Source organism: Terrapene carolina, unplaced genomic scaffold, assembly GCF_002925995.2.
Source record: "Terrapene carolina triunguis isolate 2854851 unplaced genomic scaffold, T_m_triunguis-2.0 Scaffold714, whole genome shotgun sequence".
In the NCBI taxonomy this organism is placed as follows: domain Eukaryota; kingdom Metazoa; phylum Chordata; order Testudines; family Emydidae; genus Terrapene; species Terrapene triunguis.
In genome coordinates, this window is record NW_020665065.1 from 12,942,659 (window position 1) to 12,969,528 (window position 26,870).

General features: G+C 42.1%; 1 protein-coding gene across 3 annotated transcripts; it reads left to right on the forward strand.

The window, feature by feature from the left end:
- Positions 1–26,479, forward strand: PDPN (podoplanin). Of its 3 annotated transcripts, none has more exons than XM_026660087.2 (6): positions 3–427; positions 16,120–16,205; positions 17,412–17,541; positions 21,193–21,231; positions 22,061–22,172; positions 26,220–26,479. In XM_026660087.2, the coding sequence occupies exons 1-6, from the start codon at positions 358–360 to the stop codon at positions 26,224–26,226; spliced, it is 444 nt and encodes a 147-aa protein (XP_026515872.1). In that variant the 5' UTR covers positions 3–357; the 3' UTR covers positions 26,227–26,479. The 3 variants fall into 3 exon arrangements, with proteins under 3 accessions (XP_029769375.1, XP_026515872.1, XP_026515873.1); XM_026660088.2 differs by having other exon boundaries at positions 5–427; positions 22,061–22,166; XM_029913515.1 differs by lacking the exon at positions 26,220–26,479 and having other exon boundaries at positions 1–427; positions 22,061–22,176.
- The last annotated feature ends 391 nt before the right edge of the window (positions 26,480–26,870 follow it).

The following is a 26,870-nucleotide window of genomic DNA, read 5'->3' on the forward strand; positions in this document are numbered from 1 at the left end:
GGATTTTGTAACTTTAAACCTGGTCTGAGATCATAATTTTAGTGCTGGCCAAACAGAGTGCAGAGGGCGGGCCTGACTCTTTTTTTCAAGACCACCTTAGATAGCCTCCCACCCCTGAGTTAACAAAAAATGCTGACTCCATTCTCAGTTACTTTTCTTTAGCTATATAGTTATCACTCTGGGAAAACCTACCCCTCTAGCTACTGCAGTGAACGGAATATTTGGAACCCCAAAGTTTTTCCACAGTGATTTCTGCTTGTGATTTCAACTTTCCCCCATGCTGTCTCTAAAATAATCAGAATTTGGAATAGTTTGATCCCAGGATTGGAAACCTATTCTCTAACAGAACTACCAAAGATGTTTATTCAAACTCAACTCCTCATCTTCCTCCTAGGGAGCATGCCCTTCAGGGCATTTGCTGAAGAAGGTAAGAAGAATCCTATGATGAAATTATTTCCAATGATTTGTTGTAATTAACACAGATTGTGTTGTTCTTATTCATTTGCAGCGGGACAGGTCTGTGTTGTTTATTAAGCCCTCCCTTTTGAATTCTTAAAGCCACTGTTGAGTGAGTGTCTAACATGAGAGAGACACGTCCAAGTTTTCAAACTGGTAAAGTTTACTGAGTGTTCAAAACCAGTTTTTGTGCATGTTGCCTTTTACACAGGAATGCAAGGCAGTGGGAACTATTATAAGCACTCAGTGAAAGCATTACATCAACAGCCCTTGAAAATGTCTCCAGTTTTACCATGTACTGTGTGCAAGAGGATACTGTCAGCAATGATTTCGTGTAACTGAAATTAAACAGTGGAACCTTTGATACCAAAGTGATTTTTATTCAAAGAACAAATTATTTGTAAGCAGATTGCACTGTATAGTTCGGTGCACTGCAGCAATGGAGGACTTTCACACTCCTTCACTTTCAAAGGGGCTTTGCTAATGCTGACTTCACTATAAGCATGTTTGACTGTATTTCCATTTAAAGAGTATTGTGACAGTTCTTAAGGAAATTTATGAAATGGCAAAAATTATTGATTAAGACAGGTTCTAAGCAAATGTAACTAGACTCTGAAATGTGCTCTGTGCCTGCTCAGGGGGAGTACATTTTGCAAACGATGTCTTCTGAATGTTAGGTATTAGAAGCATGAAATACTCTGCATTCTTGGAGTTCTTGGATTTTTTTATCCAGCTAAAATGTATAGGGGTAGATCTGATCCACTTACACTAAATAGTACCTTTAGTCCATGATGAGTCACATTGAAACTGAGTAATGTGCTATTCAATATAAATCAAGATATCAGAATCTGGCCAATAGGCAATTAACATCAATGGGGTTGCAGTGGTGTAATATAGCGGGCTTTTGCCAACAGAATTCTGCATGACAGGATAAAATGTGTTAATCATGCCCAGAATTTTCAAAAGCAGAAAATTATTTTGCAAGCTTTTGCTTTTGGGAAGCTACTTAAGATATTGGACCAGATCCTCAGCTAAATCAGCACAGTTCTGTTGGAATCTGTGGAGCTATGTCAGCTGCAGACCTAGCCCACTGACTGTCACTGGAACTGCAGGTGCCCAGCACCTCCGAAAATCAGGCTCAAGGTGTCTTGAGTTGGGCTCCCAAACTTTACAGCCACCCAAAGTCAGTGGACACGTTTGAACACGTTTGCCTATTCCATTTTGTGTTCCCCAAGATAAGCACATTTGGCTCAAATCCCCATTACCCTGCACCTCCTCGGATACATCGGTGCCAAGTGTCAAACAGTATTTTTCTGCTTTAGCATCATTTTACATTGGTTTTTGTACTTACTTTTCACTGGTATAAATGACTACCCAAGCAGCAGAGAAATGGTGAATCCGCCCAGCGCTGCTGTCCAATTTTAAATGCACCAGAATATCCAGCTGTGAAAAATGAAGCAGGCAGATATGTAATTGCTATCTGTAATTACTGTAACCAGTTTTGGGGATGTCAGAACTGCAGCTGAAAGAGGGCTTTTTTAGTTGTTTAAGAAAGGAAAAAACCCTTACTTTCCCTGAGCGCTGACGCAAGGAGTGTGGGTGCGACAGAGTGGGTGTTGTGCCCATCTCCACTGAATGAGTCACAACACTACAGTTCAAACTGTGTTAGCCAGAAACATGTTTGAACACAGTTCTTGCTGGCAAAGTGCTAACATGGTTTTCCTGGGCAGCTTGGATAGAGCTGAACTCTGGTGACCTCTGTTAGAAGTTGGTTTACAGAACCATGCTATAGACTGGGGAGCTCTTTAATAGTCTAATCTGTCGTCTATTTTGGGTTAAAATTTTTGAGACATACAATTCCATGTGGGTGCAGCATCAACATTGGTTGAATCTGTGTCTGGTGTAGTATAAACAAGACTCAGATGGGCATTTGTACCACTGTGTCACTTAACTTGTACCTATTAGTGATTATGGATAAACAAATCCCACAGGACTAATATATTTTCTTGGCCAATAGAAAATAAGCTGATTTTTTTTTTTTGCACTGTGTTAGGCAGAGTTGTGTCTAAACATAATTATTCTGACCTAAATTATCTCAACCTCTGGGCCTGCAAAACTGGCAGGAGATTTTGTGGAAAGGGACTTTCCTTGTAAGATTTCTGGTACTTCTTGCTTCTGCTTACACTAGAAATAAATCTGGCATTGTCTCTTAGTGGCATTTTGGCCTTTCCATTTCTGGACCTAGACAGAATCTGGACGGGCAGGTTCGGTTTGAGTTTGGGACAAAGTTTTAGAAAGATTCTTATATGATCTTCCCCCAAACTACTTAGTGCCTCATATACCCAACCCAAGACCTCTTCTGGTCCTGGCAATATTCCCCTCCTATACTGGTATTCCATATGAACCACTCTACCATCGAAGCAGGTTGGCAGTATCAGCTACTTCCAAGTCTCTGAGTCTTAGCCAGAGCCAGATGTGCACAAAGCATCTGGGGCACTTGTGAGCCAACAAGCCTTTAAGACATATGATTTAAAGACATCAGCCAGTGCAGATCGACCAATGGGGAACATCAGCAAAGGTACAAATAGTTTTGTGAGGAAAATCTGTGAATCCTATGGGAACAGCCAATACTACAGAAACATTCTGAGCCCATGGATGCTAGGGTGTGTCTGCATTTCAAGATGGAAGTGTAAATTCCAGCGTGAAGAGACATAAATGTACTAGCTTGAGAGAGGGAAGCTGTGGCAACGCAAGTGGCGGGAGGAGTTAGCTGCCCTGAGTACATACCTAGCATCTTGAACAGGTACATACTTGGCATGGCTAACCGCTCCCACCGCTCACACAGTGCAGCTACACTCTGCTTCCAGCGAGCTTGCGTGAGAATGTCAAGTGTAAACGTACTCTTAATCTACAACATGGCCCACAATGAACAAAGAGCTATGTGAACTTTTCCTTTGGCCTTTGTGCCTATCTTAGTATCAGGGGGGAAAATTCCCAAATCGGTTAAGAAATAGTCTTCCAGGGGATATCAGCCCTCATTGCAGAGAATGGACATTGTTTGCTTTGTTCTCCAATCAAGTTCTCCAAGTTAGTTAAAAGAAAATGAAAATTAAGTCCTTGAGTCTGTGTAACCTCACTGGTAAAGAAAATCTTCCCGTTTAAAGATCACAGCAGTTCTTTCCTTTCCTGAAAGTGCATCGTGAAAGCTGGACACAAAGGCTAGATCCTGAGCTGGTGTAAAACAGCATAGCTCCACTGGATCCATGGACTTACACCAGCTGAGAATCTGGCCCTAATAATTTACCAGCAAAGATAAACCACTGGCTGGCACCACGGCTGTGTATCAGAGACAAAAAGTACAGTCACCGATCATTATAAACAATTACAGAAAGCTTAGGGCTTGTCTTCACTACCTGCCCGGATCGGCGGGTAGAAATCGATCTCTCGGGGATCGATTCATCGCGTCTCGTCGGGACGCGATAATCGATCCCCGAATCGACGCGTGTACTCCACCAGCCCAGGTAGGAGTAAGCGCCGTCAACGGGGGAGCCGCGGCGGTCGATTTGCCACCGTCCTCACAGCGGGGTAAGTTGGATCAGATACACCGAATTCAGCTACGCTATTCCCGTAGCTGAATTTGCGTATCTTAAATCGACACCCCCCCCCTCTTAGTGTAGACCTAGCCTAAGTCCAGAGCAAACAGGCTGCTGGACTCCACCTCAGCGTACTTCCTCCTCCAGACATTGTTTTAAGCAAGCCTGAAGCCACATCCTCATACACCACAGAACTCTCTCTCTCTCTCTCTCTCTCACACACACACACACAATTAATGCAGCAGCAGAGCTCTCACAGCTGTTTGGGGCACAGCTTGTTACCCAGTGTTTCTCAATGAGATGAAGGGTTGGGAAGAAAGAGGTGGGGGGAAGGTCTCCCAAACAGGAAACAAATGAGAAAACCAGTAACAAACATTTACAATTTATTTCGAACACGATGCCTCAGACGTCTGGCCACAGGGCCTCAGAGGGGACAGCAGTAATGGAACCACACTCATGCTGGCATTGTTTTCTATTGCCTTATACTTTTTCATCTCACAAATACCCGGAGAAGCTGCCTGTTGCTAACAAACTCTGCAACCTCCACCAGAAATTACATTTGAAAGACTTTCTGAGGGCAAAAGAGCCTATCCACCACTTCTGTCCCACAGGGGGTAGGGATAGCTCAGTGGTTTGAGCATTGGCCTGCTAAATTCAGGGCTGTGAGTTCAATCCTTGAGGGGGCCACTTAGGGATCTGGGGCAAAAATCAGTACTTAGTCCTGTTAGTGAAGGCAGGGGACTGGACTTGATGACCTCTCAAGGTCCCTTCCAGTTCTAGGAGATAGGATATCTCCATTTATTTATTTATACCGTCTTACGAGGACTTCAAAAGGCCTTGAGCTAACCCTTTGCAGGGGGTAGATTTCATGCTGAATGCTTTCCAGAAGGGCCTTCATAATTACAAAACCCATCCAGCTACTATGTGTGTGAGACGGAGTCTATATGGGTGTGTCTTGCTGACTACCTGGAGAGGTACCTCATGAATAGTAATAAATCTTTGTGAAAGCCAAATTCAAGTCCAAACAGTTTCAAATTTCTAGTGTTGAGCATACGTTCAGAGAAACCAATAAATATGGACATTAAGAGGCTGATTCAACAAAGCACTTATGCATGTGCTTAAAATTAAGCATGTGTGTTTCAGTGCTTTGCTGAATCGGATATTTGGGAAGGACGCAGTTCCAGGAAAGACTTCTTTCATTGTGATACCAATGATTCTTCCTAGCCATTGTTTACTCATTTTTCATATTCTTTATTCTGCTTGAATTGTACATAGATTCAGCCAACCTTCTGCTATGAGATGAGCAGCGTGCTGCACGCATTGTACGAGAAGCTGACCCACCACTTGAGTTTGTACTGTTTGCTTATGTACTTGTCAAATTCGGATCCCGGGGACTATCTCAGCGCTGCACTCTGCACTCCCGTAGTGCATGGATGAGTGCAGTGCGTTATTGTACCGTAGTTTCAGATGCCAGGCTGATACAAGACAGATTCACACCCAATCTGGACCTTGATAGCTGCAGTCTTGGTGAACTGCTTAAGCCGCAGAAAGCTGTGTTTCCTGGCTCCTCTGGAGGCTGAGATATTCACAATCTACTAGGCCTGCAGATGGGGCAGCTATTGCAATTGTGGGACAGCAACAGTAGTGGCTTAGCTAAATGCTACAGTCATCAGGCATCAATAGATGCTAGGTCAGATGCTGCATTCATGGGACTGCAGTACTGAAGGTAGAGGATTTAATGGACCAACATGGAAGACTCAGGAGACAGCATAACTGAAGGTGTAAAGCCCAGATGACTCGAGAGGTCTTTTTCCAGCTCTAACTCTATAAGGAGTATATTGTAAAGAACTATCCTGCAATGGCAGGTGGTGAACTAGTCAACACTATTGGTCTTTCTCCTGACATCTTTGGTTCTATGGCTGGTTTTCTGCTGCAAAATAAAAAAAGCTGTAATCTCTGAATAGTAAAGAGTCACTTTCCCTCCCTTGGCTTTGCCTCATATTCATGGCTACTGGTCATTTACATGACAATAGTTCTCCAGAACGCTAGTCATTTTCCCTTGCATCTGCCCCAGTTAGAATATTACTTAATTTTGCAGGCATCCGTTATATGAGCAAAGTTAAGTGCAGTATTGGAAAGCTCAGAGGATTTATTTAGAATCAGCTGTTTCTTTGCTAGCTGGCCGTGCAGGATCAGACTCAGATGGAAAAGTGCCGGCCTTGTTCCTCTGGCTAGACCAGTCAAGGCAACAGAAACCATCTGCTGCAGGGTGTGGCGGCCAGATACACCAGCCACAGGAAATGTTTCTGACAGTTCAGCAAAATGTTGTCATGCAGCATGAACCACATGGAGCGGCTGGACGACAAAGCACGTTGCAACATAAATCAGGCCCCAACTGGATCCCGTACTGTGCACCAGGAGCTTGCTTTCAACAGGAAGATGCTTTCTTAGGTTCACAGTGTTCTCCCATTCACCTGCCTTCAGTGCCAAAAAAACCAGACCCCAAGTCCATATGTCAGGGCACGTATTGGGCACCAGCATCAGGCACTCCAGGGTTTAAATGACACAGACTGCCTCTTCCTAAACAACAAAAACAAAATCAGGGCAGCACCTTTCAAAATGTCACTGCACAGCCACATGTCATGCCATGATTTTCAGTCGCAAACTACCATAAGAAAAAAGAGCCAACAGCACTCTGAAAATAGCCACGCAATGCTTCCAAATAGTCCACTGTTGCCCCTCTCAGGATTTTACTCTGAGTTTCATGATATTTTATATTTTTGTTAAAGCCTGAGCTGCTGGAGTCATGTGTGTAAGTGAGAACTACAGCTTCATTTTTAAAAAGTCATTTCCTAGTTGCAGATTCAGAACTCAACAATAAGGGGCAAAAGTGGGTCCATACCCAGGGATTTGAATCTCAGACTCATGGGGGTTAGATCTGTGCTAAGTAAAGGATATATAGGGATCACTTTGCTCACTACCAAATGGCAATCGTCTCTGGAGTAGAATGAATGAGCTGCATATTACACACATTAACACTCTGAACACAATAGTTTACGGCAAGAAGTGAAGAACGCTGTCTCCAAAGGGGAATTTCAGCATGGAGAATGTAGTTACTCCAGGTGGAATTTGGTCTGGACACTTAGGTTAATACACCCATTGTTATAAACAATGCCATAGGGTCTTTAACAGCCATAGGTGCTCAGGAAGTCTCCCTTCCAAGTACTTACCTAATACTTCTTTTGAGGTTTGGATACAGTTAATCAAATTGAAAGTTCCATTTTTTCAGCATGAACTAAATCTGTGGTAGCATTCATAAACTGCATTGTCTGCAAAGTAGGCTACCACATAATATTTAATTATAACATGACAAGATGAAGAACTGGTGGTTTGGCTCCGATTGAAACAAGCACTCAGTTAGCCCATAATAGTGGGTATCTCATTGGCTTATATGAAGATTTCACCATGGCACCACTGGGGGTATTATTAGACACAAATAGATTTTCCTTGGTCTAACTTTCTGATCCCACATCATTGGTGGTGGCTTCTCTCAAACTTCCATCTTTGATGCCTCCCAGACTTAGCCCTATGGTAAAGAACATTTTAAATAAGAAGTGACTTTGCTCCTAAAATCTGAGAATAAACCCTAAGCACCAAATTTGTCTGATGTCATAATGGAGATGACTAAGCCAGCAGAGAATTTGGCCGTACCGGAAGCATGATGAGCAGTAAGGACGACATTAGCCATATTGTAGAACAAATGCGGCACTAAATTTTCTAGTACAGCCCAGTTCTTAAACAGCTCCATTAAGTGGAAAGGTGTTTCCTCTTCCTTAATAGCATAATTTTCATGCCACACAATGACACAGCCTAAGCTAAAAATTAATATGTACATTCATAAAACTTAATATATCTTGCAATAACCATTTTAATACAAGAAGCGACATGCCAGCGCTGCTCCTTTAAATTAAATGTACAAAGCACTAAATAGAATTGCAAGGCCTAACTCTGGCTTTAGTTCTATGCACATAACAAAGAGCAGAAGCTGGCCCCAGACCTTTGGCAAAACTATCCAAGCAACATTTTGGACAGTGGCATGGTGAATATACTGCTTCCCATCTTGGAATCATGTACAGGTTTCTTTGCTGCTATATTTGGCTGAGAACGCCACAGTTGTATCCCGCAATATTTTTTCAAAAGAAATTTTTATTGACCATAAGGTCTTTCCTTCCAGAAGCAAAAACCAGGGTAGTTTAGCTTCAGCAACATATGACTCAGCAACTAATGGGATAATCTGCCAGTTTTGCCACTTCCACCAGTTTCATAAATAGGATTTTTCAGGAATCTAAAAGTTACAGTCTTTTGAATATTAACAAGAACTTTATGTGTGGAGTGAAGTTCGAGACCATGGAAGTTGTGAAGCAGGTGACCAGTTTGCATCCAGAGCTAAACCTAGAGGTTGTGAAATGCCACCAAAACCAAAATAAAAGAAACTGGTGAGTTTTGCATAGCTCTACTTGAAAATAATGTTCTTCAAAAGCTCCTATTTTCCCTCCACTTGTTCCTAATCAATCTTGTACTAGTTTGTATCCAATAGGTAGCAATTACTTTGGGGATGGAAAGAAGCCAGGTTTCCTCCAAGCTTAGGGTAGCATGTGTAGATGGCTGTCCCTTGGCTTTCATGAAAATCTATACACTGTGTGATGCAGTGTGGACAGCACCTCCCATTGTTTCCTGATGTGACGTATGGAAGCTTGATAGGACTTGACATGGTGAATGCACGTTACTTTACATTACAACATAGAGTAGGTATAGAAGATATTCGTATATCAGTTCCCAGATACTAGAGGAGGAGGGGGGTTCCCACAGACAGCATTATTTCATAGGGCTTCAGTAATTTATATCATCCCTTTAACTTTACGAATATAGATTTGGGACATTACTCAAAATGGAGTAATTACATTAAAGATGGTGTAGATAGCAGTACTGCTGGCTGATATGTTAACTACCTCCGGTCTACTACCTCTGTAATGGGAAAGGCATGACATGCTATATATGAGACCATCCCTAAGAAATGTACAGTTATGATCAGCTTTTAATCCAAGCATGGTACTTTGGCAACACCTGAGTACAGCTGCTGCAAAATAGCAATATCAATGGAAATTATGTGGGGAAGTCAGTGAAACACCGTCACCTGTCTAGTTATTTGTAGGTACCAAGCCTTTACTTCTTCTGGTGAATAGAATACCATGTCCATTATAAGATAAAAATCTGCTTCTGGTATCTCCTACCAAAACTGACAGTGGGTTTCTGATCGGAAAAGGAACATTCATATAAACACATGCATTGACCTTAATCTGAAATCTCAGGGCTCTGCACACGATACATCTACAGGTCCATATACAGACTCTATATAAGCAGGTGCAACTTGGATTGAAATCAAGGGAGTTGTACCCATTTCTGTTAGGTTTGAATTTGGCCCCCAGACTTTGAAACAACCCACCATACCTGGGTCAATCAGTGTTGGCATCTGAGGCACACTCACTGGTTCAATTACATTTAAAATTCAAGTTGCTTTGACCCTGACAAATGCTCTGTTTTTAAATCCTGAGAGTTCGTCACTAGGTAATGATTGCCGATTTCAATTAATGAATGTGAATAAAGTAACTTGAATTCTAAGGTGCAGTGACCCACTGACTGTTTTCTGAGTGACCCAGGTAAATTGTTTGAAAGGAGTGTATTCTCCTTTATATATAGTTGGTCATACACAGTCTCATGTTTTATTATGTCAGCATATGATGTGAATAAATCCATGCTACGCACACGCAAAAAACCTTTACACTACAGAATGCTTCTTTTCAGATTGTATATTCTGTACTTGGACAGAGAAAAAAACATTGAAAAGCCTCTTCAAATTTTTGTTAAGGTGGATTCTTTAACTGCTTTTACTAAATATTCCCATTACTCACAGGGAGTGAAACTCACCATATGAAGCGGGGCAGCCCAAAGTCTACTCACCATTTATATCCTACTTAAACCCTATTTTGAGGGCTGAGGTGGGGCACAGGCTGTGTGTTGGCTTTGCACACAGGGGTCTCATTCACTCAGGCTGCAGGGAAAGTCAAAAGGTGGTTTTGGTATCTTCTGTCTTCTAAAGCTTCTTTGTTTTTCTTGGAGATACCTGAGAGACATGCTAACTGACAACTGTCATGCAACTCCTGCTCATTCTGTTGACCTACACAACAGGCCTACTTTGAAAGTAATCATAAGAGGCTTTTCCAGGAGGTTGTCACACCATGATAAACAGTGAGCCATGAGCTCATCTTTTCAGATGTGGGCCATGGGATGTCTAAGCATTTGAAATATTTTCAAAGCAATACTGAGCTTTCAAAGGCATTGTGTCTTGTTGTGGTGTGAGACGTTGCAACCCAATAGCAGTTGGGGGCTGTGAACTGGAATGCACCCCGTTAGAATTTGGCAATGCACAATGCACTGATTAATCCACATCTGCACCAATCGACAACTGAAATAACAATGACAAGAGATGAGGCGGTGGTAGGAGGGAGTCATGGTTCCAAAGGGGAATGTTTATGTTTACAAACTGCTCAGAAATAATAACAGAAACGTATGTCAAACTGAACTGCTGCTTTCTGCGGTGGTTCCCCCTAAAATCTGGATCAGCTTGGGTGAAATTTAAATCTGTACACACAGTCAGTAATGGACCAAGCCCATGCACTACTTAAGTCCCAATTAAGCCCCCTTTTGAAGACTTCAGGGATGAATGGCCTTTGTGCTGAACACTTGCATGGGGTGAATTTCACTCCCAGTGAAGACAGTTTCCGCCCAGATTTGTTCAAATAATATTTTAAACTTTGAAAAGCTTGAAGGTGAAATCAGAGTCACATTTTTTCCTCTCCTGAGTGTTCACATTGGTTTGTAATCAAAAGATTACTTGTTAGTCAGACTACACATGCTGGTTTATTACTGTAAGAGTACTTGCAAGCACTGGGCCTTCTACACTGCTTTTATTACTGGAGAGGTGCTCATAAATACTGGACTGCCCCAGTTACGTAAGTTTTCTCCAGTATGACTCTTGTGATAAAATCCTGGCCCCATAGTAGACAATGAAAAAATTCTCATTGACATCAGTGGGGCTGGGATTCCAGGCTTGGTCTTTGCTGACTCAGGGCTTGTCTTCACTACGGAGCTAAATCGGCACTGCTGCAATCGATACAGTGGCATCGATTTAGCGGGTCTAGTGAAGACACGCTCAATCAATGGGAGAGTGATGTCCCATCGATTTCTGTACTCCGTTGACATAGTGAAGTGAGGACCCCGCAGTAAGTAGATCTAAGCTACGTCGACTTGAGTTATGCTACTAACAACCACCAGTTGTGGTGTAGACCATGCCTCAGATGGAGTTCATTCCTTGTGTACAATAGTATACGTGTGGGAAATGCATTTAACTGCATTGGTCACAGTGTATTGAGAATTAGGGTTGACAAACCTAACAGAGTATGAAGTTTTGTAAACCTCTGGTTTTTGGGGTCAGAGAACTAATGAGAGTTTACAAACCCTTTTCACTTGCAATTGAAACCCAAAAATGAATAATAGATTTTAAGGCCAGAAGAAACCATTAGATCATCTAATCTGATTCCCTTATAACACAGGCCACAGGATTTCACCCAACTTCCAATGTACTGAGCCTAATGTTTGATTATCTGCCAGAAAGGCATCTAGCCTGGATTTGAAGACATCAAGACACGGAGAATCCACCACTTCCCTTTGTTTGTAGTTTGTTTCAATGGTTAATCACATTCACTGTTATAAAATTATGTTTTATTTCTAATTTGAATTAATCTGTCTTCAACTTTCAGGGATTGGTTCTTGTTCATAAGCCCTTTAGTACTTGATATTTTCTCTCCATAAAGGTACTTATATACCATGATCAAGTCACCTCTTTATCTAATCTAATCTAAGATAAAGAGATGGTGCTCTTTCAGGCTGCGCACTATATAAATCACTAATGCAAACATACAGACAAAGACAGATTTCCTACACTACCTTTGGCATACAAAATTGGATTATTTCACTGCCCCTTGTGTCTCTCTTTGTGAAGCTCACTAATGCTCTACTTGTTCTGCTGCATTGTTTCCTTTCGGCACCCATGGTATCAAGTAATTCTTAAGGGCTGAAAGCCGTTGCACTGCCAACAGAGTAATTAATTTCCTTGAATGGGGTTCTTGTTATGCATGTAGTGAACTTCTTTCACTTCCCATGTGGAGTTTTCCTCCATTCATTGGTTTTCTCCATCTGTGCTTATTCTATGACCAGTGTATAAGGGATGTTTTTTCAGTTGGGACTGGGATTATAACTTTAACTGATCCTCACAAGTTGCGTTGTTGAACTCTCAAGCAGATGTTTCTCAGTTTACACACAGTATATACAGCATCCTAATCCAAATATTGTAATGTAAAGGCATTACTTTGTAAACCCAAAGAGGGCTGAAGACAAAGTATTTTATTCTGTATCTGCATTTAGACTTTTTCTGTTCAGTAACTGGATTTTTCTTTTTAAATATTTGATGTTCGGTAGCCATTTCAGATCTGGAGAAATGCCTTTATTAAATACTTTATGGTTTAGATCTGCTCCGGGGAAACATTTAATATGTATCAGTATTTGCTCTTTTAGAACGTCTTCAAAAATAGAAGAGAAAAATAATCATCAAACACAATTTTTTAAAAATAATTTAGATAGAAAAAGGATTTTTACTGTATTTTCCGACACAAGAATGATATTATTAGATTATAAGATCACTGGGCCAGCTCTTTTTTTGTTATGTGAATACAATGCCTAGTAGGGATGTAAATACCAGGTAAAAAGTTAACTGTTTAAGCGATTAAAAATATTTCGTTTAAATGGTTAACTGATCCGGCGCGGCTGGGGCGGCTCCAGTCAGGCGGTGTGGGTAGGGCCGCTCCGGCTGGGCGGCAGTGCTCCGGCCACTCTGACCAGGCAGCGTGGCTGGGGCCAATGGGGTCAGTGGGCCAGCCAGCGTGGGGCTGCTGGGGTTGGCCGGCCGGCCGGCCGACGGGTTAATGGTTAAGGCGAGTTAACCAGTAAGACTAACGCTTACCAGTTAACCGGTTAACATTTTACATCCCTAGTGCCTAGTGCAATGGAGCCCTGATCTTTGATTGGTTGAGGTGCTACTACAATACAAATAATAATATACACTACTCCTTAATACCCTGGCTCACCAGAAACGAGTAGTAAGCAATCCTTCATTCATTAACAGCAAATAGATCTCAGGAGGTAAATAATACTTCCATTTAGAATAAAGAGATAAGTAAGGAGATGGATAATGGGCTATACAGTCTTTTGTATGTAAGATGCAAGTTCAAATTCACCCTGGTAGTGACTGAAAGCTGTTACCCTTGATGGCTGACTGGGGTCTGTGTGAAATTGCTTCAGTGCTCTTGAGCCACTTCCCAGTGGACATCATGGAAAACTACTGCAATTCATGCACATATGAACTGTCTGAGCAGAGAGACCAATCAGGACTGAAGTAGTCCATCTTTCAGATCCAATTTTTCAGAAGTGACTAGTGATTTTAGTTGCCTCAAATTTTAGGTGTGCAAAATGAAACATCTGAAAGGGGCCTGATTTGCAGCAGATGGGTCCTCTGCACTTTCTGAAAATCAAGGCCTTTAAATTGTCTCTCTAGAGGAAGTTTGCATGGCTGCTTCCCTGCTGTTCTTGTTCTGGACATTTATATAGGAATTTAGGTCAAAGTGTTCCAAACTGAGTGTCTAACAGTAGGGTCCTAAATCCATATTCAGGCACCTAAATAGAATCTGTGGGCCTATATTTAGGCTCCTAAATCTATATTTGGGCTTCTAAACAGAAACTTCTATATGTGCCTAAATATGGACTTAGAAACCTAACTTTAGATTCTCACATTTCAAAATCTTGGAATAAATCCTCATGGCTGTCAAGGCACTATACATTCATATACAATGTAATAAAGAAAAAATAGTGTGCAGATTAAATCAACTGTTCTATAAAACCATTTCATGGGAGAGAGAGAATAAAGCAATAACCCCCTAATGTCAGGCACACAAGACATGAGGCTGCTATTAAAATAATCCAATAATAATTGGGGCAAATAATTTCCCCCTAAATAAAATATTAAAACTACGTGGTAAGCCCTGCTTGCTACGTGGTAAGCCCTGTGAATAGTTTCCCTCTTTGCTCACACGCAAAGCACTGCAAATATGTCACTTGGCACTTTGTAAATCACACTGGGACATGAAAGGTACTGAATAAAACAATTCTATTCATTAAACATATTGCAGGAATACTGTGGAATAGAAACTACCCAATGAGGGAAGCAAAAAATCAGATACTGATTGTTCAAATACTCTGATTATTAACAGGGATGGTTTTCAGATTTTTGAGCCTCTTGGTCAGGTTAATTTGGGGTGAACCAATTCTCTTTATTTACCTCTGCCACAACCCCTTTCTTTTTTCATGCCCTCTCCAGTCAATGCACTTATCCAACATCAGTCCTATGTCAAATCTGGGCCTGTCACACAAGCTGGTGTACAGGCTATACACCGTACCTGTGGTGTTCCATAAGCACCTCTTTTGATTAAACTACATATGTCTTGGTAAGAAAAAACTAAGGCCAACTGTTCCAAAACTTGCATTTTTCCAGTATGGCACCAACATCCATACTTAGGTCCCACTGATTTCAATGGGACTCCTTGTGTGCTTAAAGATACATAAATGCTTAAGTGCTTTCCTGGATCAGGGCGTTGGTACCTCAGTAGGTAGCGTGGTTTTCAGAGATGTGAGTACCAACAGCTCCCATTGAATTCAAGCCTTAAAACTTTGTACATTTGAAGCTTTGACACTGCCTACCCTTCCAAAAATCATTAGAAATAAATGATGAGTACTATGGGAAAAACTAGAGTTACAAAGCCATTACTAACATTGGGGGCTCAGAATTTCACCTATTTTTTCTCTTTGATGTCTACCATTTTGCATCAGAAAGGCCTGAAACTCTGAATATTGCTGGTATTCGAAGCCTTGAGCTGAGAGTTTCAAGAGGAGATGGGGATGCTCAGCATCTTATAGGCCTGGACCATTATTTTGCTTTCTGTACAAAATCAGATGTTAAGTTGATTTGAAGTCTATACGGTGACAAATAGATAAATTGTTTGAATATCATCGCTACGGCGATCCATTGCGGTTTAGTGAACTAGTCAGGACAACTGTCTTAATTAAATTATTTCTTGATAGAGACATTTCTAATAAATGCACTGCAGCCCAGACTGGGGGAATATATATATAGTGCAGTATGTATTCAAGGAAAGAAGAACTGGATATGGAAATCAGTGAGTAATTTAGAGATCACTCCACAGCACTTTTTGTGTAGAAACCAGATGCACATTGAGCCCCTCCATCAAGTGTTTAATAATGCCAGTCGTGGTAACAGGCAAACCCAGTCTAATTTAGAATTAAACTATATCTGATTTAACTTGCTTCTAGGGACTTGTCTTTGTATTGTCCTTAGTGGGGAAGTGCAAAACCTTCCCAAACACATGCCTTTGAGAGTCCTCTTCACAGTTCAGTGCTCTATCAGATGAATTCCAATGGCACAACCGAGCAGCTGTTCATTGTTACTTTAAGTCAATCACAGGTGAGTATTGTTTCGGCATCCAGGGACCTCTCTAAAAAGCAAAATCCTACTTCTCATCACGAGTTCCGTTTACACTACCTTGTGGACTCAGCACCTCTGGCCAAAACTATTTAAACATTGTAAATAAAGGACAGCTGATTTCTTGGCCAGGATGCTCAATACAAACCAAAGACTTAGGCCACAACGTTAAACCAAAGTATATTGCTAATATACATGTGTATATTAGCAATATACCAATAGGTAAATATGGCAGTGGAGGTAAACTATCTCATGTTGAATATACTTAATTTGGAGAATGTTCAATTTAGCCATAATAAGTGACCATCAACTGAATCCCTAACTCGTTTTCTGTGTTTCCCTTAGCAAGCACAGTTCCACTGGAAGATGAAACAGTATCCATCGATTTCAAAGACAGAAATGACTCAGAGGTTGAAGAAAGGCCAACTCTGGTGGGTGTCTCTTGAACTGAGGATCTTCAGACCTAGCTGGCACTGTGTTCCTTGTCTTCTTGCTTTGTCTTTTGGGCAGTCAGATTTTGAACTTGTGGCTTTATGGCAATAAGTGATGATTTGTTCCAAAAATAAAGGGTGGCCAAATACCAGTTTTTTGCTTTGCAAAACTTTGAGTGGCAGGAGATGAAGCTGAAAATAATTATAACATTTGCTGAATTTCACAGAATATTCAGGGCTTGCTATGCACTGTCTTATACCAGTTCTGCCCTGGTGTGCCTCCATTGGCTTCGGTGGAGCTGCCCTGATGTTGAACTGATGTAACACAATGGACAAACAAATTTGTAAATTTCTACGACACTGGGTAAAACTGTCCTTTCCCTGCCTCTGCATTGACAATGTTTTGCTGTTAGTGATTGCTGTGGCAAGCAGTTCTAACTTTCAGTTGCATCAACTGTTGTTCCTTTACAGTAAAGTTGAATTAGTGACAATGAACAAAAACCCAATGATCTAATTTTTCCCTTTAGAAACTGATGAACTGGCATATTGTCCTCGATACTGGAAATACTTCCCCACAGCTGCGTTCCTAAAAGCTGGCCTTCATGGTGGACATAGCTTATTACTGATCAGTAATTCAGCATGTGTTTTTCACACTGCAAATCCAGACAGTCAAATATAGACTTATATTATTATTATGAAAACTTGTAAAACACAGGACAGCCAAACAGGGCTGCTTCTTTTCTGTCTTTGTTTCACACACTTTTCTTTTTTGTGAAACGTAGGGCTTGATTCTCAACTGATCTTGAGCTGGGGATAAAAGGTACCTGGTTGTGGCTCCCTGATCATGTGGCTGCTTCTGACCCAGTCCTGGGGTAGATTTGAGCAGCCTAGGGATTGCTGGACTGCAGCATGGTCACACTTCATCCCCATCAAGCCATAGACAGGAGGATCTGCAGGCAATTGCATAGGAGACTGCTATGCTTTCTATATGCCCACAGGGGACTCCCTCAAACTAGGACAATAGGATACCTTTTCAGTCCCTCTTTGCTGCAGGAGTAGAACAAAAAGAGCAGAGCTGACCTCCGAATCCAGACATTGGACTTTATGCAGGCGAGGAAATTAAAGTTCTGCCTTTATATATAAATGTTAAAGAGATTGGGTCTTACCTTGTCTTTCTCTTTCTCTTTTTACATTCACTCCTCCCAGTTACCTACAAGACTGCACACTATAAGAGACCTGTTCCCCTTAGAAGAGCTAATAACCACAGAAAGTATGGTCGCCGATAATGAAGACAGTGAGAACTCTACTGATCCGGATGTTGTTGAAAATTCTGAAGGTAGAAGCCTTTACTTGTGATTTTTAGTTTTACTAGAGTGTAAGTTATGTTCACTGAGGTTCATGAACCTGTCAAAGCCAAGCTGGGCCCATTCATGGCTTTGCACTGAAATCCCATGAATTCTAGTGGTTGCAACTGAGCTTTGCTTTGGCATATGAGGTTTGTTTCAAAATGGAAAGTCAAAGTGGAACTGGGATGGCATTCGTCTAGCCGCAATGTGAAATAGTTCCACAGATCCCTGCAAAGCAAATTTCATACAGTTGTCTGGAACAGCCTGGCCTTGGGCTCTGCTTTCCTAAGTACCTGCAACCCTCCCCCTCCCAAACTGCTGTTGCTCACACAAGCAGTTATTGGAGATGTCGCTGCCCCAGGTCACTCACTGTTCTACCTGGACATTGGAACTGGCTCTATCTGTTGATAAATAAGAAGACATTAAGTTAACTACAGTCCTCAGACAAAATTTCTGTCTTTTGTTGCTGGTTTCTTTCTCTGCTTTTCTATGCTGCAGCAGTTGCATATCCCTGGATAGAAGATCAAACACATTTGTTTAAAAATGTATGTTCTTCTGTCTCCTTACCTGATTCTTTGTCTCTGCTGCCAGTCTGGGCATCTCTTGACTTTGTTCATTATTAAATAACAGAAGCAATGGTAACCAACTCTGAATTTTACAGGGGGAGTTTCAGACTCACTTTCTAAATTATGTGTGGGTGATTTGAGATCACTTTCCTCTAGGAAAGAAAGCAGCAATTGTGTTTCATCTACTGGTTGCTACTCAAGTAAGGAGTTAATAACACTGGCTAGAGAAAGAGATTGTACAGCCTCTGTACAAACTTCCCACACACAAGCTTTGACAATGCATTGCAGTTCCAATCTGCAACACACTTGTTAGTTTAGGCTTGGTTCTTTATTAAGTAGAGACTGTCACTCATGCCAAATTGTAGCAGATTATGGGGTGGATGCAGGCCAATGACTACTTGGAATTAGTATGTGGTGACCAAATTATCTGGCCCCAAGTTTCTGGAGTTCAAAGGTGTATGCATTAGTTAAGCCAATGCAATATCAAGTTCCTACCATTTTATTTATATACAGAGCCACTTTTTTAATTATCGAAAGAAGGAAAAAATTTGGTATCAGTCAAGTAAGTACAAGACAGTATATACAAAGAATTTCTATTATTTAGGTCAGAACACCTTTTGTACTAAAAATCTTCCAGTCTTCAAATTAAAATCTACTTCCCAACAACCATAATAATTGTAGTGTGCACAGTAATGCTCGCTAAACACTTCTATTCAAAGATCTTACAGTGCTTAACATTAATGAATACACAACACCCCATTGCAAGGGAGCTAGTATTATTTCATTTTACAGATGGGGAAACTGAGGCATAGAGAAGAAAAGTGACTTGCTCAAGGTCATGCAGGACATCAGTGGCAGAACCAGGAATAGAACCTAGATTACCTCTGTCCCCAGCCAGTGTCTTAACCACAAACCATTCTGCCTCATAACAGCTGCAAGCCCTTTATAGGCAATCTCACCAGTCACCTAAAACAGAGAACCCTTCCCTAAATTAGTGCTGTTCAGAATTTAATACCCAAAGAATTGTTTTTTCATCAGGTGCAGCCTGAGACCCACCAATTAACTGCAGCATGATACCCTGAAACTGCATGGGCTTTGAACAGTCACAAAAGGGTTATCCCTGATCTACCCTATTGTTATTGGTACCTTTCATGTTAAAATTAAGAGGAATGAGTAAATGCCCAGGAATTGTGAGAAGGAAAAGTTTGTGCATTATTATAAGCATTTTTAAGTGCCATAAAATATTATGGGTGTGCTGAGCTGTCCTAGCCATCAGTGCCCAGTTTGTGCCAAAGAGCAAAAATATCTTCCCAGTGTCTTACTTTTTCTGTCAAAACACAAACAAAGCCGTCCTAAAAATGACACATTTTCCTTAAAACATTGGCATTGTGTCATAAAGCATCCTACTGCTGCACTGTCAGATTGCAAGCCAATAACACGCTGTGCAGTACAAACTCGGGGGGGGGGGGGTAGTTGGCCCCGTGGAGTGCAGATACTGTAACAGATATGTTCAGGTCAGACAAGCTCATGGCATCCTAAACAAACTTGCCTTCCTGTCCGGTTAGGCATAAATCTAGAGCAGAATCAAAAACAAATAATGAAAGATTAATGTCTCTGGGCTCAAGCCTCAAACAAATCAGTCCAAGTTTGACTAGCCCACTTAAGGATCCAATGTAGGAAATAAAATGATATACCAAAGAAACTACACTAGTTTTAATATCTGGGACACTGATCACTTCCCTGCCTGTTTGTTGTCCTGATTTTAACCAGGCAGGTGTCACTCTGCAGTTAGGTTAGCTAAGATATTGCTATTATTTATTATACAAAAAATTGTGTTAAAAGAACATTAAGGTTGCAAAGTCAAGCACTCAAAAGTTAGGAAACGCCAGAGTTAAGATGATCTGTGAAATCTAATTTACAGTGGTTTTACACCAGTGTAGCTCTGTTGATCTCAATGGTGTTGATCCTGATTCACACCAGTTCAAGATCTCTTTAGTCGGTTTGTCTTTGGGCTGGCCTACACTGACAAGTTAGGTCGACCCGGGGTGAAAAATCCACACCCCTGAGCAACGTAGTTAAACTGACCTAACCCCGGTGTAGACATGGAAGAATTCTTCTGTCAACCTAGTTACCACCACTGGGGGAGGTGGATTAACTGTAGTGACAGGAGAAATCCCTCCTGTCACTCTAGGGCAGCGGTTCACAATCCACAGCCCATTTAGCACACAGCTGCAGCCCAGGTCAGATGTGTGCTACAGGCTGCAGGCTCCGGGCTCCCGGCTGCCCTGCTGTGTGGCGGGCTCCGGGCTGCTGGCTCCCAGCTGCTCTGCTGCGGGGCAGGCTCCAGGCTGCCAGCTCCCGACTGCCGCACGGACCCGCATGGCAGGGCTCGGGGTCCAGGCAGCCGGCTGCTACCTGGCCCCATGCAACGGGTCCTAGCGGGATCCGGGGTCCGGGCAGCTGGCTGCCACCCGACCCCATGCAATGGGGTCCCGGCGGGATCCGGGGTCTGGGCAGCCGGCTGCCGCCCGGCCCCACCCAGCAGGGTCTGGGGTCGGGGTCCTGGCTGCCCCCTGACCCCGCACAGTGGGGGGTCGGGGTCCCTGCCCCTCACCCCACACCCAGCTCTCCGCTCCTGGCCCCACTCTTTGGCGGGATCTCTGGGCGGAGGGTGCTGAGCATAGGGGTTTGTGGGGGGTGTTAGGTGGGGGGCACTGTGGTTCTCAACCTGCGGCCCACAATGATAAATAGGTTGAGAACCGCTGCTGTAGGGAGTATCTACACTGAAGCGCTACAGCTGCAGCTGTGCTGCTGTCGCATTTTACGTGTAGACACAGCCTTTATTTCAGCTGTGAGGGTCAGTCTCTTCACAACTCCTTTTACTCTACACTCTCTGTGTGCTCTCTATTTACACTCACTCCCCAATTAACACCCTATTAAACTGCACACCTGTAGTGGTTTCATTCTCAGACCCGTTGGGCTGTAGTTTTTATAACCTCCCCTACAGTGTAACATCATGGTATGAAGACATAACAGTCACCGTATTAAAAAGTTATTTTGGTTCTTTCTTTCCAGACGAAGTGGGTGGCGAGCCAGGGACTACAGACGAGAAAGGTAAGTAACAAAATTGGTTATAAAAGGAATATATGCACTTAAATCCCACATGATATACGGCTATGAACTTTTAAAGGCTTTAAAGGGCCTGTCTCAAAGCCCATTGAAGTAAACGGACAAACTCTCTTTGACTCCAACAGGCCCAAAGAAAGTGAGCAAGGAAACTGCTAAACCTAAATGACATATTTTCATGACATGCATCCAACGAAGTGGGCATTCACCCACGAAAGCTTATGCTCCAATACATCTGTTAGTCTTAAAGGTGCCACAGGACTCTCTGATATTTTCAAGTGGTTTGCAGTATTGTTGTAGCCGTGTTAGTCCCAAGGTACAAGATAGACAAGGTGGGTGAGGCAAAATCTTTTATTGGACCAACATCTGATGGTGAAAGAGACAAGCTTTTGAGCTATACAGAGCTGAGGAAGAACTCTGTGTAAGCTCAAAACCTTGTGTCACCGACCAGTGCTTAATAGGCAATGAAAAAGGTGCCGGGGCTCAAGCAATTTTTTTTTACTTTCATAACTGATGCGGCAAGTCTGGAAGTGCCGGGGCTCTGAACTGCCAAGCGTAGAGGTGCCGGGGCTTAGCCCAGCACAAATTAAGCATTATCACCAACAGAGTTTGGTCCAGTCGGACCTGTCATGTCTCTCTAAATCTAAATGACATATTTTACAGTTCACAGGATTCAGGGAAGATTCCTATGGAATCGAATGTGACAAAAATAATTCCATTTTACTACAAAGTATTAGGACCTCTTACTATCCGGCCCCATAGTTATACATGGGTTACGTGGAAAACATGCTAACATCCTATACATTTCCCCACTCAGATGGCCTGGCAACAGTTGCACTGGTTGGAATCATCGTTGGAATCATAATAGCAGTGGGAATCGTTACTGGAATCATCATTGCCGTCGTGAGGAAAATGTCGGGCAGGTACTCGTAAGTAGATTACTAGGCAGGCTTTATGGCTAGAGGCTGCTATATCTCCAGGTTCAGTGACGGACACACTTCAAAAGGAGTTTGATTCAAGATCCAATGTAGTCTTTCCATTGACTTCAAAGGGTGGGGGATCAAGCCCAAGGTCTGGATACATTCCAGATAAGCAGCCAAACATTCAAGCAGTTTATCTGAACCCCAGGAGAGACTGGGAAGCTCACAGGAACGGGCCCTAATATTTCTAGCAAGTCTACTTTTGGACATAGTGAAACATAGTTTGGGACTGCCCTTTATCGTGGCATTCGGTGCTTTTCATTCCAGTTGTGGCTGGAAAACAGAAGTGAAGGGGGAAGAAGGGAAAGAAATATCTAAGCTTTAAAAAAGTCTGATCAACATCCGCTTCCAGATATAAAAGCATAGAACCACAAGGCTAGAAGGGACCACAAGGGCTATCTAGTTTAGCCTCCTGCCAAGGTGCAGGATTTGTTGTGTCTAAGCCATCCAAGACAGACGGTTCTCCAACCTCCTTTTGAAAACCTCCAGTGAAGGAGCTTCCAAGACCTCCCTAAGCATCTGTTCCATTCTCCTACTGTTCTTACAGTTAGGAAGTTTTTTCTGTGATTTAATCTAAAACTGCTGGGCTGTAGTCTGAATAATTTACTTATTTATTGGTGGTGCTGAGGGAGGGTGTGTCAGTTTCTTTCCTCCACTCCTCCAACTGGGTCATCTACAATCCTTAATCATTTATACAGTAGAGACACAGTTAGTCAGGCAGGGGTGAGCAGAGACAAGAAAATGTTCTCATTCGCTGACCTGTTTCTTGTGACAGTCAGTCCCCAGCCAAGGAGCCTTAGGGAATGATAAACTGATGCTGTCAGTTGTCGGAGCAGACTCACCAGAGTTAAAATCAGACTGAGGCAGTCTTCTCTGGAACATGCCTCTAACTTCTCTTTAATATCTATTCTGTGCAGGTTTCACTCAGTGCATCAACCTGTGGCAGAGTCATCTGTCTCATGCTGGTATCTACACAGGACCAGATTCTAAGCTGGGGTTAACTGGCATCACTCCAGTTCACACCAACTGAGGATCTAGTCCTGTCTCTCAGCTTTAGTGTTTATGAGAACATCAGTACAAATCAAAGGAGACGGCCCCAAAGGGCTGTCTCCCTTTAGTCTAGTTTTTTCAATTACATTAAATTATGATCTAAATTTAATACTTTAATTAAGTTTTAAAAACCAATTTAAACTAATTTTAAAGGTATCCCTACTGACAGAATTAGAGCTAAGCTTAGCAGATTCTTGGTCAGAGAGTTTATGCATGAAATTATCCTGGCTGCATACACCAACCAGAAAGATGCAGGTGCAAACACCTATTTAGCTGTATTTGCATGTACTATTCTCTGATTTACATGCAGAATAAGGCAATGGCATGTGCAAATTAAGCACACCATTGCACACAAACTCTTTGAAAACCTGGCCCTCATAAAAAACAAATAGTAAAGACATAATCTTTTTGTTTTGATTTTATTTGCCCTGTTATATGTCTGGCAGACTTCTGAGTCCGGAAAATAATGGGTTCATTCCCCCAACCTTCCCTTATTTTCTTGAGTTTTTGATTTAAGTAAGCCCAAAGGTCCAAATAAACATTGGCTAAACCCCACCACTATCTAGATGGTTTTCATCCAAAATCATAAATCAACACAGATCTGCTGAAAAGCTAGTAGAGGCTCATTGCAAGATTTAGGAATCCAGTTTGAGAATTTTGTGTTTACAGTAAAGCCCCCAAACTGGAGAACTTTGCATGACTTTAGGTGCGATTCCAAATTTTTCAGACAATATCAGTTTCTACCTTCATTGAAAGACAGCGAGGCTATATGTGTAGACTGAAGAATCGCAGCACCGTCTAGTAGTTAGTGCATTAGACTGAAACCGAGGAGGCTGGGGTCATAATCCTGGCTCTGAAATTGATTAGTTGTGGGTACTTGGGTGCACCACTTACCCTCTTTGTGACTCAGTTTCTCCTTCTGTAAAATGGGGGGTACTAACCATACCTATTTCACTTAATCAACCGAAGGCAAATCACCCTGTTCCTCATTGTGCTAAGCCTAAGAAAACAGGCTTGGCCTTGTCTGACCCTGTGGAGTTAGGAGAATTCTCAGGAACAGCTCCACAGCCATTACTGCAATCTCAGGCCTGAGGAACAGTCCACAGTCCATTCAGCCCATGTGCTGGCAAGAATGGCTAGGCAGTGGATCCGTGTAGTCACAAAAGCCTGGTCCCTCTGCCTCCAAGTGCCCCTGCATCCCCCACCAAGTTCTGCTAGGTCAGTGGTTCTCAAACTTTTGTACTGATGACCCCTTTCATATAGCAAGCCTCTGAGTGCGACCCCCCAATAAATTAAAAACACTTTTAAATATATTTAACACCATTATAAATGCTGGAGGCAAAGCGAGGTTTGGAGTGGAGGCTGACAGCTCACGACCCCCCCATGTAATAACCTCATGACCCTCTGAGGGGTCCCGACCCCCAGTTTGAGAACCCCTGTGCTAGGTAATGGCTCAAGTGGAGCTTTAATGGAGTTCAGCTCTATACTGCAATTTTGTATCTGGGACTCTGTGCCTCCTCTCCCCGTATGGCTGTAGAGAAGGAGAGAGGATTTGCCCCTTATGGTTTGTAATGCACATTGAAATTCTCTGACGGAGAGTGCTCTAAGTACTGAGTGTGGTTATTATTTCCTGTTTAATTTATCCAGCAAATATGTTTGCTGTGAAATGGATGTGTACCCAATGCAAACAGATCCTTTTCATTTCCAATTTCTGCTCCAGTAGAAACAAGGAAACAATATTTCTCTATACCTTGTCAATGGAATCTATGCATACTTTCCATCGCCAATATCATAGGTGATTATAATGAAATGCCAATCTGGTTTTAAAGTATTTTAAATGCTCTCCTATCACCTATCATTTAACTGGTATGTGACTGTGTCTGGAGCAGATATTCCAAGTTTCCAGAGTCCCTTCAAAATCTCCAGCTCTGGTGGCATCTGCCTCCTTCCTGCTTTTGGAAGACAATCTTCCACATATGGTGGTGTCAAATGGAAACGCTATCCCCTCCAACCCTTGGATGTGCCTCTCAACTTTCTACTGTTCTCTGTTTAATCTCTTCCCTCATGTTACCAATTTACCATTGGGAGAGAGAGTGCTACAGAGAGCTACCACCTCTACAATGGGACAATCAATAGTAGAGCTGGAAAAATGATGAGGAGGGGATAAAATTGCAAATATGTCATCAATATTAGGATTCAATTTTTTGTCAGATTTGAGCCATTACACTATGTTAAAACCCATTCATGAATTTATATAGCTTCAAAACTGGTCTGCATGGTTTGGTTGAACACACCTGCATCAATGTTTGCAAAGTGCTCAGATACTATGATGACAAGGCCTTCTAAGGAGACAGACAGAGGATAATATTTTCAAAAATGCCTGACACTTGTGCTCATATCATTTAGGCACTTTTGAAAATCCCACCCAGATATGGTGCTCTGGAACAGCACATGTTCTTATAATAAGGTTTAAGGAGGATTTAAGTGGCATTCTGCTGGCCACTGCACAGGGGTGAGTTTCACCTTAGGGTGACTCATTTTGAAGCTGGAATACCTAGAGACAACAGTGGATGCTGCATAGGCTGTCTTCTGTTCACTTCTGACATTCTTGGAATATATTCTAGTACTGACAAGATATACGAACAGCAAGACCAGCCCATGAGTGCTTTGCAAAACTGAAAGAAGTAAAAATGTATTGAACACTATTTGGGGAATGCACTTCACCCTGCTTTAGTAAATGGGCAGCAGAAGCAAGCTGCACTGGTGATAGACAGGCACTGGAGAGAGGAAAATATTAACTGGGAAGGGGAGGAAAGAGGCAGTCGGAAAGGCAGGGAGGAAGAGGTGAGAGATGATAAGAGAGAAGACAGACAATGAATATATTTTTCTGACTCTGGGACACAAAATAGTATAACGTCAACCCATTTTTTTCATTTCTTTTCACAGGCCCTAAAAATAAGTGAAGAAGGAAATCATGTCGTTTTAAGCCAGAAAATAAAAGTGCTTCCTATTTTACAACTGCTAGAGACTCTGTTCCTGTATCGCTGTGAGAAGATGATCCATGGAAATCGTGAATGCAGAATTCCAAATCCATGGGGATTCCACACAGCTTTCCAGAGGGATGCTTTACAGACTTATCAGAAATGCAACGATTCATAGGACTTTGATAATCAAAAGTATTTAAGAGGAATGAAACAAAAAAAAAACCATGCTATAGAAAAGAAAAACAACAAGTAAAGCCAAATGCAGCTGAAAGGTGCTTTATTGGTAGTAATACATCTGTTAGTCTTTAAGGTGCCACCAGACTCCTTGTTGTTTATATTGGTAGTATAAATACAATTGTAGATAGGTGTTAAACCATGCCAAGAAAAAGTCGTCATCTCACATTGCGTCCTATTGGTTCCTCTGAAAAGTTAAATCCAGATTCTTTTCTGTTATAAGCTCACTGTGAAGTCAGAAAGTCTGGTGTATCTATCCTATAGATGTTTAAAACCACCAGTCCTTGTAGGATGTTGATTTACTGAATCTGTATTGTTTAGCAAGGTAAGAAAGTAACTTCATCCTAACAAATCTAGAATTGACTTCAGAGGGAGACAA

What these genes read in the sequence shown, in the direction of transcription:
- PDPN (XM_026660087.2), top strand. Translation starts at nt 358, where the DNA reads ATGTTTATTCAAACTCAACTCCTCATCTTCCTCCTAGGGAGCATGCCC. An exon ending in CAGGGCATTTGCTGAAGAAG is followed by an intron (nt 428 to 16,119) that starts GTAAGAAGAATC and finishes TGTTTCCCTTAG; the next exon opens with CAAGCACAGTTCCACTGGAA. An exon ending in TTGAAGAAAGGCCAACTCTG is followed by an intron (nt 16,206 to 17,411) that starts GTGGGTGTCTCT and finishes CACTCCTCCCAG; the next exon opens with TTACCTACAAGACTGCACAC.